Genomic DNA, 15,742 nt, shown 5'->3' on the forward strand with positions numbered 1-15,742 from the left:
CAGTGCAAATTATCTGAAACGGGTTTCGTCTAAAACCATTATTTCAATGAGGCATATTTTGCCCGTATGAAAGTGTACATACCCTCGTTAGCATAAATGCTGAGGTTATAAAAAACACTCTGATGCAACATTTTAGCGTTCTTTCTCATTTATTGCGGACGCTAGGGTTATTACCACAGGCGGGCATGGCTATATCGTCTTAGAATTTTATCCTGATCTATAGACAGAAAATCCTATGCAAATGCATATATGGTAAGGATGGTCGTAGAGAAAATTATTATTACAAAATAAAACGAATTAGGCCCAGAAATGTTTGCATATTTGGCATATTTTGCATATCGTGCATATTTTTACATATCTGCATAAAATGAGCTTATGCCAAACCATATGCAAAAATATATTCAAGGATTTGTGGTATAAATATCCCACCGAAATGACCGAAATTTGGTATTTAGTCTTCGTTGGTGGTATATAACATTCCACCTGAAATTTGTCGGCACAGGTCCACGTCTTCACATTTGAAGGTTGCGCCCTCACTATATCTCCGAAATGGCTGAAATTTGGTATTAAGTTGGGGGTATAAAACTTTCCACCTGAAATTTATCGGTATAGGTCCACGTCTTCATATAGACCCCATAGAGTGGTACCTCCCGATTTTCGGTATTTTGAAGGTTGCGGCCTCAATATCCCACCGAAATGACTGAAATTCGGCATTTTGTCTTCGTTGTGGGTATAAAACTTTCCACCTGAAATTTGTCGGTATAGGTCCACGTCTTCTTATAGCCCCCATAGAACGGTACCTCCAGATTTCTGGTATTTTCAAGGTTGTGCCCTCAATATCCCTCCGAAATGGCTGAAATTTGGTATAAAGTCTTCCTTGGGGGTAAAAAACTTTCCGCCTAAAATTTGTCGGTTTAGGTTCAGGCCTTCATATAGCCCCCATAGAACGATACCTCCCGATTTTCCGTATTTTGAGGGTTGTGGCTGTGGTTATACATTTCTCTATTTTATTGACTTGTCTGAAGAGAATGTTAAACAGAAAAATTTTACACACAAACATTTTTGTACCTATTATTGAAATATTTGTTGCATAAAAAATATGTAAAATGCATAAATTTTGCATATGCAAAAATTTATGAATTTTGCATAATTTTGCACATGTCATATGTTTCGATTGCAATTTAATCAGAAGGCAAAAATATGCCCAGTCCCAAAATTTGACATAAATCGGATCAAAAATAGGGGTTGCATAAAATTCCGCTGTATACTGATCAATAATATATATACTTTATAGGATCGCAAATGATGAGTTTGCCCGACTGGCGTATAAACAAGTCTGAACCGATTTTATAATGTCTGAAACGCATGTCGACCAAAAACACTTGGGGTCCAAACTCATATTTCTCTGGGATCAGAGATCGAATCCATAGAAATCCGAATCGAATCCGTAAAAAAAATTGTTTGTTATTTAATAGATGAAATCTATGACAAGCATTTTATATTAATTGGAACCCTATCACGACGCCTTAATTATAAAATAATGTGATTCAGTATTTAAAATATTTATTTTTATTTCGTTCTTTTTTTCAGGAGGAAACAAAACAAGCTCAATTTCTATCGTTGGCCATTGTATATTTCATATCTGTACTGATGGTATCCAAATATCGTGATATTCTGGAACCACCAGCAGAGCCACAAATACAAAGGCAATCTCCCATAATGCAGAGATCAGCAGGCGGTAAGTTTATTTCACTTTCATATAGCTCTTCTTACTTAAAAAAAAATAAAACAATAGAAAAATATATAATTTTTTTAAGTTATATATTGTATGTATAATTTAAGTTTTTTTAAGTTTAAACAAAATATTTTCCAAACTGCACCAAAATTCTCACGTAACCAAAAACCAAAACAAAAAAAGCTAACAAAAATATTTTATTTTTAAAGTAGAACAAAAATATTACTAAAAATAAATCACAAATTATTAAATTTAAGTTATTTTTTAAATTGATTAAATTAAGTTATTTAAGTTTTTTTTTACATTTTTGATTAACAAAAAGGGGGTAGCTAATAGTTTAGTTATAATTAGAGTTATGTATATTTTTGTTAATTAGTTTTTTTTTGTAATGAAACAAATGAACAAAAATTAGTGAAACAGTATTTTTTTCAATTTTCAATATGGCAAATAATTGAAAGACAATTTCTTGTTTAGTTTGTTAGTTTATGTTTAAATTTTTCAAACCCATTTTATGTTATGTGTTGAAATGAAAAAATAATTTTTTTACATAAATGTTACCCTCTGTATTTTTTAAACCAAAACGAGGAGTCTCCAAAGACAAAACAAAATCCCCAACAATAGTATTAAACCAAAAACAAAAAAGAGAAACTAATGATAATCATGAAATTAATGACTAAAAAGATGAACTAAACTTCCCATTGTGTAAAAAAGTCATTTGTTGTGTTTTTTTATTTTTCCATCCTCTTAAGGGATTTTAATTTAGTTCCTCCCTCCGTCTTTTCCCAGTGATATTTTTAATGTGCCTTTTCCTAATCCCAAACCATTTCCTTTCTTCCATAGTTTTTTGTATGGTTTTTTGTTCTTGTCCATCAGCCCAGCCCAGCTGTTGTGGCTAAGGGCGTTTTGTATTTTTGTTTTAATGAAAGTTAGATGAGTATTTTTTTTAGTTCTTATTTTCTTGGTTAGTTGTTTGTTGTTAATAATGTCATTATTGCTATGCAAAAATTAAAACAAAAAACTACAGAACAAAACAAAAAAGAAACAAAAACGTATTGCTAATCATGGAACCCCTTTTCTCGTTTTTTTCTTCTACTTTTTTTGTTCTGATTTGTACGTATTTAATTTTCCATGCTGCTTTTATTCGGACATTGTTTTTTGTATGATAATAATTATGTGGAAAAAAAACTACCAAAAACAAACTGAAACAAATCCCAAAACTTGTATAATATTCCTACCATGTGGAAAAATGCAATGCCATGTTTTTTCCCACCAATTCATCTCTAACCACCAAACAACTACGTCATCATCCCACCAATAATTTTTGCTAAAAAATCAATTAAACCCAAAAACCAAACTATTCTTTAAACTTTTGTATATATGAATCGTTTACCATATATTGTAATATATTTCTTTCTCAATATTTGCTATCTATGACCCCAATCAATGATGAATCTTTGCTATATCACTACTCTCTGTCTGTGTCTACCGCTATCGCTCTATGCCAACAACATCAACTATTTTTGTTGTTGTGGAATTTAATAAATGCATATTTCCTTTTGTACCGTAAATACAAAAAAATAATAATAACAAATAAACAAAACCACAAAAAAATTATGTGTTAAAAAATGTTGGTTATCCTTGATGTATATCCTGCTGTTGCTGCTACTGGTGTTTGTTGTTGTCGTTCGCTCCGTTGCTGTGCTATTCATCTTCACCTGACTGCTCGCATTCGTATAAATATAATAAATACACAAAAAAATGTTTGTAACTGTGTGTCCCTGTGTTGGAATAATTATGTCAATACGATAACAATTGAACCGTATATTATTAAATAATTTCCAATAATTAATTTAATAATGGTTTTCTTTGTGTGTTAACAACATTTAATTAATAATTTTTTATATGAAATTTATGAAAATATTTTTTTTTTAATATAAAATTAAAAAATGTGTATTAATTCATTACAATTCACAATAAAATTTTATTGTTTGTTGTATATTTATACAATATATTTTGTTTCAAAAAATTTCGATTATTTGATATTATTTTTTAATCAATATTTTTCGAACGGTTTCCGAATTTTTCATACTCTGTGGCATTTATTTGATTTTTTTTCGCCACGTGTCTAATATTAATTGTGTACCTCCTTCAAATTCCTATCCATTCCATCCTAATTTTTTACAATCTTCTTTAATTTTACTTTCCGAATTTCTTATAAAATATTCCTATCCTCCCAACAATATTTCAATCTGACTATTTCTATTATATATTATTACTTCGTATAAAATTCAAAACACGTTTTTGCCTCTATAATGTGTTTTCTCTTCCTCTCTTCTCTTGTTTGAAATGTGATACTATTCCCAAATGCCCTCAATTTATTTTCTCAAATTACAATTTTTCTTTTTTTTTTATTTCATATCTTCTTTTGCTTCAAATATCATGTCCTGTTCTAAAATGACTTCATTTTATTTTCTTAAATTATTATTTTTCTTTCTCTTAACTTCCTCTCTTCTCTTCTTTGAAATATAATGTCGAATTAAAAAATATTCGCGATTTATTTTCTCAAATTATTACTTGTCATTCTTTCAATTCTTTCTTAAACGGTCAAATTCCCTTAAATTGTCATTTCAATTCGGTTTTATGAAAACTTGTTGAATTATTATCTCTTCTAAAATCTCCTTTTTAAAAAAATTTCAATAAATTTTCCATAACTTGAAAAAAATGGACTTCGATTATTTGTCTTTGATTGCTGCTCATTCGTGTCCACCATTGCCACTTCTCTTTCATTCAACTCTTTAATCACTTTTCAATAATTCGTTATATCGACGAATTACGTTAACGTATCGCTTTGTTGATCAATTCTCTCCTTCGCGATTATTTCTTCCTCCACAATTGACTTGTCTTTCTCCCAAAATGTCCCTCCTTTATGAATTAATTTATGAAAAATGTATTCTAATTTGAAACATTTCTATCATTGTTATAAAAATATTTTACTCTCTTTCTTTTGATCCGAATTTCTTTGGTAATCTTCACATCATGTTGTTTTGCCTTCTACTTTTTTCTCTCTCTCTCTCTAACTTTCTCTTTCTTTAATCATTGCTCAATCGGCCTTTCTCTCTGTAAATTTCATTCGCTTTTATGACAACTTTGTTTATCATCTGCTTTCTATCCCTTCATTTTTCTTTGTATATTTCCTTTCCCTGCTCTCTTATAAAATCTTCAAATGTCACTCTTTTATTTCTTTAATCTTTTCATTGTCTCCCAAATACTTATTCTCTGATCTCTCAAAATTCTACTTTCGACCATTTTTTTTTAAATTTTCTATTCATTCTTCGCTTCAAAACTGGATGTCCTACGTGTTCTTTAAATCATTTTTTTCTTCTTTCATTTTTCTTTATGTATGCCTCTTCTGCTCTCTTGTGAAATCTTCCAATGTCCCTCTTTCCTTTCTTTAATCATTTCATTGTTCTTAAAATACTTATTCCCTGATATCTGAAAATTTTTCTTTTGCTCTTTTTTTTAATTTTCGATCCATTCTCGATTCTTCTCTTCATAACCGGATCACCTCCATGTTGCTCTCTTTTGCGAATTCCTCCAATTTTCCTCTCTCTTTATTCATTCCATCCTCCTCCTCTAATTTCTCAAACTTCTTCTTTTGGCCTTTTTTTTTAATTGGTGATATATTCTCCATTCTTCTCTTCATAACGGGATCTCCTTCGTGTTGTTTACATAATTTAAAATAAACATCATTATACCGCTTCTTAAATACTCTTCCTTGCCCTTGCATCTTGCTCTCAAATGCGCGTCCTCCCTCACTCTCGTCATTCGATTGTCTTTCAATATCATACTGCTTCTCTGATATCTCAAAAATTTTCTTTTGCCCTCCTTTTTTTGAATTTTCGATTCATTCCCCATTCTTCTCTTCATAATCGGATCTCCTCCATGTTGTTCTCGTTTGCGAATTCTTCCAATTTTCCTCTCTCCTTTCTTTAATCATTCCATCCTCCTTCTCTTATTTCTCAAATTTTTCTTTTGGCCTTTTTTTAATTGGTGATATATTCTCCATTCTTCTCTTCATAACGGGATACCCTTCGTGTTGTTTACATAATTTAAAAAAAAACATTATTATTACCGCTTCTTAACTACTCTTCCTTGCCCTTTGACCTTGCGCCTTCTGCCTTACTCTCGTCATACGATTCTCTCTCAATATCATACTGCTTCTTCTACTCTCTATTAATTTGATCATTGCTCTCTCGAATGTATCCAACATGTATTTAATTTTGATTCTGCACCATCGTACCTCTATCAACATGGTCCCTCGAATGTCTTCAAAATGAATTTGATGTTCATTCGAAACACTATTTATGATAATTTGAATTGACCCAATTGATGTTTCAATTGTTTTGAATTTATACCTATTTTTCGTATTGTTTCCACTTTTCCTTCTAAAATTCCTTCTTTTCGTATTTTACTCTCCACATTTTTGCTATATTTTCTCTCTCTCTTTCAATCATTCATAATTTTATATTTGATTTTTATGGCTCATATTCGTTATCTGCTCTCTTTTCATGGGAATCATTGCCTTCGTTTCATTCTCTCCGCACATTGATGCCTTTCTCTTTTATATTTTCTCTCCCTCTCTTAACTATTTAATTTACATAACATTTTTCTTCCTTTGTCCATTTCAATTTCCGTCAATTCGATTTATTATTAATTTCTCCATTAATTCTCCTTTTTCTGTGTTTTGTTTATCTTGTTTCTCTCTTCCTAATTAATAATTTTATACTTGATTTGCTTATGCCTCATATTTGTTCTTTGTTCTCTTTAAATTTTCTTTGCATTCTCCTTGATGATTCGAACGATCATTCCAACTGCTTTTCAATGGGAATCGTTCATCGTTTCATCTCTGTTTATCTCTGAATAATTCTCTCTCAAATATTTCATTTACATTATTTTTTTTTTCTTTCGTCCATATTCAATTCCCGTCTATTCGATTTATTTTTCCCCATTCTTCTCCATTTTCTATATTCCACTCTCAATCATTTTTCATTTTACACTTACAATTTTTTTTGCTCTCTTTAAATTCACTTTGCATTCTCCCTACTGATCCTTGCGGTCATTGCAACTCCTTTTCATGGCAATCTTTCATCTCTTTGTTCTTTTATTTCTGAATAACTTAATCATGATCGCCTCCACGCGTTACTGTATTTCTGCTATGATTTTATTCCTCACTTAATTCATTCTCATCTTTATCGATTTTCACTCTTATTATTTCTCTTTCATTATATTTTCTTAATTTCTTTCGTCCCCCTTCAACTTTCTTTTTTAATTTCTCCATTTTGTTTTTCTTTTTCTCACCAATATGTTACATTTTCAAATTCGTTCTCTATTGCTTCTTAAAATTTTTCTTTGACACTGTGCCTCTCTCTTGGTTCATTTTCTCTCTTCAATTTCTCATTTTCCAAATGTTTCACTTGCTTTATCTTTTTCATCCTCTGTTTATTACATTCTTCATAACAAAAAACATTCACACTGTATTTATTTTAACATTCTTTTGTCCCTTTTTCCTTTATTTCTCTCGTTCTGATAATATTTTAATGAAATATATTACCTCTTCTCGAATCTCTTATCATGTATGGCTATCTTCAAATTATGTATCTTCTTTTCTCTCTCTCTCTCTCTTTCACTCTATTGTACCGTTATAACATCTCCATTGCATTTTATATTTTCTCTCATGCTCACTTTTTCTTTTTTACACCTCCCTCTACATTTTTTTATTTAAATTAATTTTTGCTCTCCCTATCACCCAACAAATCATAACTCATCACATTACCGTCTCCCCATTTAATTTTCTTGATTTTTCTCTTTTTAATTTCTGGAAATTACATCTCTTCTTTACATTCATGTTTGATCCCCCAATTCTCCCCTTAAAACCTCAATAGAACCATCAGGTCGCCCACTATTTCCCCAATGGTCACATCATGTGTATCCACAATTTTTGCCCGGTACACATCATAATCATGTAACAGCGGCTAATATGCAACAGCAGCAACAACAACAGCAAACAAATATGCAACAACAACCACATATGCAGCAGCAACATCATCATCACCAACAACAACAACAGCAGCAGCAACAACAACAATTTTACTATCATCAACAAATGCCTTCACCGCCACCGCATCAACATCAACAGCAGTCAATGCAGCAAACATCTCATTTACAACATCAACATCATCACTTGACACATCAACAACAGCAGCAACAACAACAACAATACTATCAAGCTCATCATCAGGCAATGAATAATGCAGCAGTAGCAGCTAGTTATGCTACTCATTGTCCTTCACCGCCTTTGGCTAACCAATCGACAAGTCCTTCAACATCTTCAACAACCAACACCTCACAACCAGCCTCAACATCTTCACTTTCAAGTTTGGCCTCACAACCCCACCATGGACGTCATGGACAGAAACATGCTCAACATTACCAACAACAACAACATATGACAGCAGCATCGGGAGCCAATGGTGGAGGCCACTACAACATGATGAATGGCAGTCAAGTGTTAAATGGAAAAATATCGACGCCACAACAGCAGCAGCAACAACAACAACAATACTCAAATACTGCTGCTGGTGTTGAAATGAATGGTGGTGCTGCTGGTTATCATCACCAGCATTCACATTTAGCTGGACAACAAGCCGGCTATATGCGTACACCTTCAACCTCGTCCTCAGCAGCAATGATGATGACGAATGGTCTTAATGGCGGTATGACCTCATCACATCAAAATGGTATTGTCGATTATCATGCCCAGCATGGTGGAGCCGGTGTTGGCGGTGGCGGTGGTGGAGGTGCCATGATGTTAAATGGTGTTGGTGGTGCTGGTATTGTTGGAGGCAATCAAATTGCCAATGGCAATAATCCCAGCCTAATGCATAATAATAGCAATGGTGGTGGCAATCTGACTGGCAATAATCACAATTCTATGGCCATTGGTACCATGAATAATGGTCGTAATATGCGTAATGGTGTTGGTGGTCATGTTTTGGGTTCAGGTGCTGGTGGTGTCATCGGCGGTGGCATGCATGGTGGTCCAGCAACTGGTGCTAATGTCATGGCATCATCATCGTCGTCTTCGTCATATAAACAAAATAATGGTATAAATAATAATTATCGTTATAATGGACGTACAACAACAACTGGAACAGGTATTACCAAAAAAACCTAAGAGTAACCATAACTACTCTTGCTCTTTTCTTCTCTCGCAGTCTCTTTAAATATGCTCTTTATTTCCTTAAATATAAACTTGATATTACAAAAAATCCTTAGCCTTTTTCTTTTTGATTTCTGTTAATAATTTTTTATTTCTTAAAATAGTCATTTCCGTTTCCTTGCTCTTTATTTCCTTTTGCAATCTTTTTCCAGTGATTTGAAAACAAAAAGAAAAATCAAAATAACATAAAAATGTAAAATCCCAACAACAATAATTACATTTTTATGTTAGCTTACCATAATGCTTTTTTTATGATGTCATTTTTTATTCTACCTTTCGCTTTAATTTCACTTTATGAACCAATTGTTTTTTTCTTTCTCTTGTTATCAACTTTTATTGAAGATTCTGGTAATGCTGTTCATTCGTATTTGTTTTTCGTATTTATGGCTAATCTCTTTTTCATGTCCTTCAATGTTATTTCTGTTTTTTTTTATTTCGAATTTTTTTAATTAGCTTGTTATTCGATTCCTTAAAAGCTTCCTTTTCTGTTTATCTTGTATTATTATTTGTGTTTTTCTTACATACTTTTTTCTTCCAAGTCTTTGAATAACAAACAAACCGTTAAGGTGTATAGGGCTATAAATACAAACGGCTACCTCTTTTGTTCCCTTCTTCTTCTTCATCTTGTCCAAGGTGCTTCTATTTTTCGTTTGATTTTAATTTGCCTTCTAAATTTGTTGTCGTTTTATTTTGTGTATTATTTGCTCTTTACTTGGGATTCCTTTTTGTGTTTGAATTTGTTTTTCTTTATCGCTTCTCAAGCACTTCATAAATAATGATGGCACCCGTTTTGAGCACCTGTTTTAAAAGCACCATCAAAAAACAATTCTTTCTCCCCCCTACGCCCTCAAAACGTTTTCACCCTGTATCATAGGCATGTTTCGTATGTATTTTTTTAATAATGATGATTAAATGAATTTTGTTGTCAGAGATAAAAAAGCTGAACTAATTAAATGAAATAATTGTTAAACAAAATTACACATAGTAATCGTGTTTAGAAGGTTGAAGTTTGAGCAGGAAGTAACATGAACCAAAATCGACCGAACAAAATAAGTATGAAATAAGAGCTAGGTGAGCGAGTGAACATACCAAAGATGGATGATTTATTGAACTAACAGAACGAGTTGAACTAGAATGAGCGATTTTGAGATAACATTAGAATTCCCTTGGTTGATTTTTACTTATCATTGGTTCTAAAACAGAGTATGAACTAGACTTATATGTATATGAACTGTCAACTACAAGAATGAAAAAAGGCATCACTAAGGATTTACTATTGAACTAAATGAACGAACTGTATTAAAAAGTGCGATCTTTTGAAAATTTTACTTATCTGAACAATTCTACTCTATGTTGAACATCGAACATCTTCGCAGCTTATCCTGTTTTCGGATATCATAATTCAAAACATTTTCCACACTGTTATTTTTGGCCTTCCCCTAGTGTGCGAACCAATTTTGGACATCATTGTTTGGACGTCATTTATATTATCCTAATGAGTATTCCAGAGACGAACCAAAGGGGTATTTTCCATAACTGAACACTTGTCCAATAAGCTGTACTTACGAGGGACACTGCAAAACCTCCTGGCCTAGGCAACACGCAGTGCCGCCAGGCGTCAATTAACATTTTTTTGAAAAATTTACAGTTTTTAGCCTAAGCGTACTCAGCAACTACTGTTGTCCACGCCTGTTTTTCATGATGTGCTGGAATCAAATGAAGCGAAAAAGAAAGAAGTTATGCTTCTTAAAATTGGCAGATCTACAAATACCCCGTTTTTCTCTCTTCATTTACTGCTATAAAATCACTTTATGAAGTGACCTAAAAACCAAAGAAATTTTAATTAATTTCTCGTTGGAGTCGAGCTTAATGACCGAAGATATTTTGCAACTGAAAAAGGAAACCCGAAGATTCGAACCCACACAACCACCATTATGTGATCTGTAGACAGCGGAATTTTATGCAACAGCGCATATTTTTGGCTTCTGATTAAATTGCAAGCAAAACATATAACACATGCAAAATTATGCAAAATGCGTAAATTTTTGCATATGCAAAATTTATGCACTTTACATATTTTCTTATGCAACAAATAATTCAATAATACTCGTAGGTACAAAAATGATTGTATGTAAAATTTTTCCGTTTAAAATTCTTTTCAGACAAGTCAATAAAATAGGGAAATAAATGTATAATCACAGCCTCAACTTTCAAAATACCGAAAATCGGGAGGTATCGTTCTATGGGGGCTATATGAAGACCTAAACCTAAACCGACAAATTTTAGGTGTAAAGTTGTTTACCCCCAAGGAAGACTAAATACCTAATTTCAGCCATTTTGGCGGGATATTGAGGCAACGTCCTTCAAAATACCGGAAATTGGGAGGTACCGTACTATGGGGGCTATATGAAGACGTGGACCTTTACCGACAAATTTCAGGTGGAAAGTTTTATACCCCCAAGGAAAACTTAATACCAAATTTCACCCATTTCGGAGGGATATTGATGCCACAACCTTCAAAATACCAGAAATCCAGAGGTACCGTTCTATGGGGGCTATATGAAGGCGTGGACCTATACCGACAACTTTCAGGTGGAAAGGTTTATGACTCCAAGGAAGATTTAATACCAAATTTCGGACATTTCGGAGGGATATTGAGGCCACAACATCAAAATCCGGAGGTACAGTGTGCTATATGAAGACGTGGACCTATATCGAGAAATTTCAGGTGGAAAGTTTTATACCCACAACGAAGACTAAATACCAATTTTCAGTAATTTCGGTTCGATATTGAGGCTACAACTTTCAAAATATCAGAAATCGGGAGGTACCGTTCTTTGGGGACTATATGAAGACGTGGAACCATGCGGACAAATTTCAGGTGTAAATTTTCATACCCCTAACGAAGACTTAATACCACATTTCAGCCGTTTCTGTGGGATTTTTGGACCACAAATCCTTGTATATATTTTTGCATATGCTCATTTTACGCAAATATGTCAAACTATGCACGATATGCAAAGTATAAAATTTCTGGGCCTAATTCGTTTTATTTTGTGATAAAATGAGTTTCTGTCTAATCAGATTTTCTCTACGACCATGCATTTGCATAGGATTCCGCTGTCTAGTGATCTGGTTTCCCTGTTGGTATCACCTCATCAGACATATCGGCTGTTGAGTAGCTTTTCTCTCGTCGAACTTTTCATTTCTCAAATGCAATTTTTTTTTTTTGACAGTGATGAGCCTTATTTTTATTCAAACTGTATGACTTCCACGACAAACGCTCTTTAGCGCAGCCTTCGGAAGTTATGAGTTTACCTTTGAACACTAACACTTTTCATATATGTTCCAAGGATGTGGATTCAAAACCCAGTCTGGCTCAAGCTGATTTTTATTTGAGAAAAAAACTCATCACTGTAAAAAACAACATTGCATTTGAGAAGGGAAAAAGTTCGATGACAGAGAATCCACTCCACAGCCGATATGTCGGAGGAGCTGCTATCAACAGAGAAACAAGGTCTCATACTGGTTCTTGTGTGTTCGACTCCAATCAGAAACTAATTAAAATACCCTTGGTTTTTAGGACACTTCATGAAGTGATTTTATAACAGCAAATGAAGAGAAAAACGGGGTATTCTTAAGTATGCAATTTTAAGGAGCGCAACTTCTTTCTTTCTTAACGGATTTCTATAATTTTTTTGAGAATCTAAGTGGCTGAAACTTGAAGAAAAAAACATTAAAAATGTTCTTCCTAGAGCTTTAAATTGCGTACAAGATAGCAAATAACATAAATATTTATTATTATGGAAAAGAAAATTAAGTAAGCTTTCGAAACTGCGAAAAACGATAAAATCGGTTAAAATAGATGAGTTATGCAATTTTTTGTTTGTGTTTCAACTTTTAAAAATGTGCCTTTACGTTTAAAAATGTGCCTTTGGCTCCCAAGAATGTTTGGATGCAATCTGTTTCAGAAAATTCGGAGTCAATTTAGACCTGTCTTTCTGGCTTGTAATATGTTGTCCAAACTAAGATCAAGTTCGAAGACGGGTCATATGAGTTCACTCCTTCGGGTACCTGCCTGACAAAAATTAATCATTTTTCTCTAAACCGGCTCGGAAAACCAATTTCATACATCGTAATAATTCCGCGAGACATTGATACAGTTCGAATATGGACACTCCGACGTGTACCTTCCGCAACAAATTTCAAAATTTTTCGTACAATATAGTCTAAGGCCGTGTCTCAGAATGTTTTGATATTTCTTCAGCAGGCAGACTTCGCGCCCCTATTGTGACGTTATAATTTATTTTGGGAGTAAGGCCATAATGGGATTTTGGCACAAAAGCTCTAAACAAACCCTGCCACCAGCAATAAAAATTACTGATGAACACAATAAGTTACGAATTGAGTATCCAAGTTGGCCGAAATTTTGCATATCGTAAAATTTCTTCCAAACGTACATCAAGTTTCAAGGTGGTCCACGTCACCAAAGTTCAATATTTTCGCCATGTATAAGGTCTATTCGAGTATAATTTTGATATGTACACCGAAAATTTTCGTTTTTACAGCGATATGTTTTCGTAGGCGAATCCAAACTTCCTGATATAATGGCCCTAAAGCTGTACAAAGCTTAAGGTGACCAACTTAAATGTCTGTCGGACACGATAAAGAGTGACGGACATTGATCCAACCTTTGCACATCACAATAATACTCTCATACTTAAATAAAGTTCGAAGACAGACTATGTCAAACAATTCCTTCAGGCAGCCTCCTGGTAAAGTTCAACAATTTCACTTAAGGGGTGAAACCCAGCTGTAAAGCCCAATTAAGGCCATTTTTCATGAATTTTTTTCAAGAAAATATGAAAAATTTTTAATAGATGTTTTTTCATCTGAAGGAGCACATCTTAATCTACTTTCCGAATTTTTCTTTTGAAAAATATTACGTAGTTTTGTGGCAATTTACCATATACCACACCATGTTTTATTGAAGCATTCTGCGGTGCCAATTCCAGCTCGAAAACTAATAAACCGATGGTCATGTAGTTTTGTATGCCTGTTAAGAACATAAAGAACTAGTCCTTCATCGATCGATTTTTTTTAAAATATGAGGTTTTAGGGAAATGGTGGAACCAAAAAGTCAAAGTTTTAATTTTTCGCCTAAAAAACTGAGGTTTTTTTGGTAAAAAAACGGGCAAAAAAATGTTTTTAAAAATAAAATCGGTCGATGAAGGACTAGTTTTTGTCATTGATAAGCCCACCAAATTGTATGACAATCGGCTTATTAGTTTTTGAGCTAGAGTTGGCACCGTTTTTAAAATGTATTTTCGAGAAAAACACGATTTTAGTTTCCATGTTTGATTTTTTCCCTTCCAACACTCATATCTCACTCAATTTTATTCCGATCGACTTGAAAGTTTTACCGCATATTCAATGATACTTATACTTTAAAATCGTCATGTAAATTTTTTCGATTTTCTACAAGTGGGGGTCAACCTAAAAACCCCTAAATCAGTAATTGATATCGACTATGCTCATGAGCATAGGGAAGATAAACAGAAACATGCGTACGATATAGGCAACATCGTGTGTTTTTTGTTGTTATTTAACACAAGAACAGATTTTCGGTTGAGTATCCGGTATTCCATACGTCCAGTTTCTGAAAGTACATTGACATATGGTGAGGTTATGGAAAGTCCCGGCGCCATTAAAACGTGCGTTCCAAGGGCTTGAGGTTCCTAATCCTACTTCTCGGCTTGTTGCAGATATGTAGCCGTGGCATGCGCGAGTCCTAAAGCAACCTAAGTATATTAGGGTAAATAGTTGTCAGATTAGCTATACTTATTCTTGGGGTACTCTCAGTTTTGATCAAATTGCCTATCAAGTACTTTAACACCTTTGTCATGTTTTCCCATGTAAAAGTCCATGGATCTGAATACTATTCTATTAGGTTTATATACGAGGCACCCAAAACTTGCCAAAGTCCGACCTATTGCGATGTAAGAGGTCAACAATATTTCTTTATCTACATTCCAAATTCGGCCGACAAGGAACTTGTTGACCTTGTTCCCACTTAGCTTCACACAGATATCTGTGACATAAGAGTTCGATTTAGAATCGGAATTATCTTTTTGTATGGGTTTCGGAGTCGAGCAATTTTGCTGGAGTCGGAGTGTGAGTCGAAAAAATAACACGACTCCGACTCTGGGCAATTTTATTTCTACATTAGGCAATTTTCATTGTGACAATTGTCAGTTTGTAGGTGAGAGAGGGTGTTGAGAGACAAATGCTTCCCATATATCTCACCTCTCTCTATATCGAACTGACAATTACCGCAATGGAAATTGCCTAATGTAAATATGGACTTGTAAAAATATAACATATAATTCGGGACACCAATTTTTTTTTAAAGCTACAAGCAAACGGTATATTATACTATGTTAAAGGACGATTCACTGGATATTTATTATCCTCTGAAGTCTAGTTTTTTCATCTCTGTTTATTGGTCCAAAATTCATGAAAACTGGATTTTATTGGGCTTTAGAACTGTAGGTCTATTCTTAAGGCTCTAGAATCATTCTAAAATGTTGGCTTAAATCCAGTTTTTGATTTATATTTTCCTTTCATTTTCAGATATTTTGAATGCTTAAAGATTTTCTCACGGAGAAGAATATACTAGCAAAAAAAAAAATAATTTGTATTTTGTTGCTATTTTTCAATGTAAGATT

At 33.4% G+C, this 15,742-nt stretch overlaps 1 protein-coding gene across 7 annotated transcripts in view; it reads left to right on the plus strand.

Annotated features, from left to right (window-relative positions):
• rg (A kinase anchor protein rugose) overlaps positions 1-15,742 on the plus strand; it is a 351,680-nt gene that overhangs the window by 286,829 nt on the left and 49,109 nt on the right. For all 7 annotated transcript variants that reach the window (XM_073976281.1, XM_073976279.1, XM_073976280.1 and 4 more), the window contains exon 22: positions 1,591-1,738. In XM_073976281.1, the coding sequence (XP_073832382.1) occupies positions 1,591-1,738 (148 nt within the window). The remainder of the gene's footprint in view (positions 1-1,590; positions 1,739-15,742) is intronic.

Source organism: Musca autumnalis, unplaced genomic scaffold, assembly GCF_047663935.1.
Source record: "Musca autumnalis isolate F117 unplaced genomic scaffold, ASM4766393v1 scaffold_3, whole genome shotgun sequence".
Lineage (NCBI taxonomy): Eukaryota > Metazoa > Arthropoda > Insecta > Diptera > Muscidae > Musca > Musca autumnalis.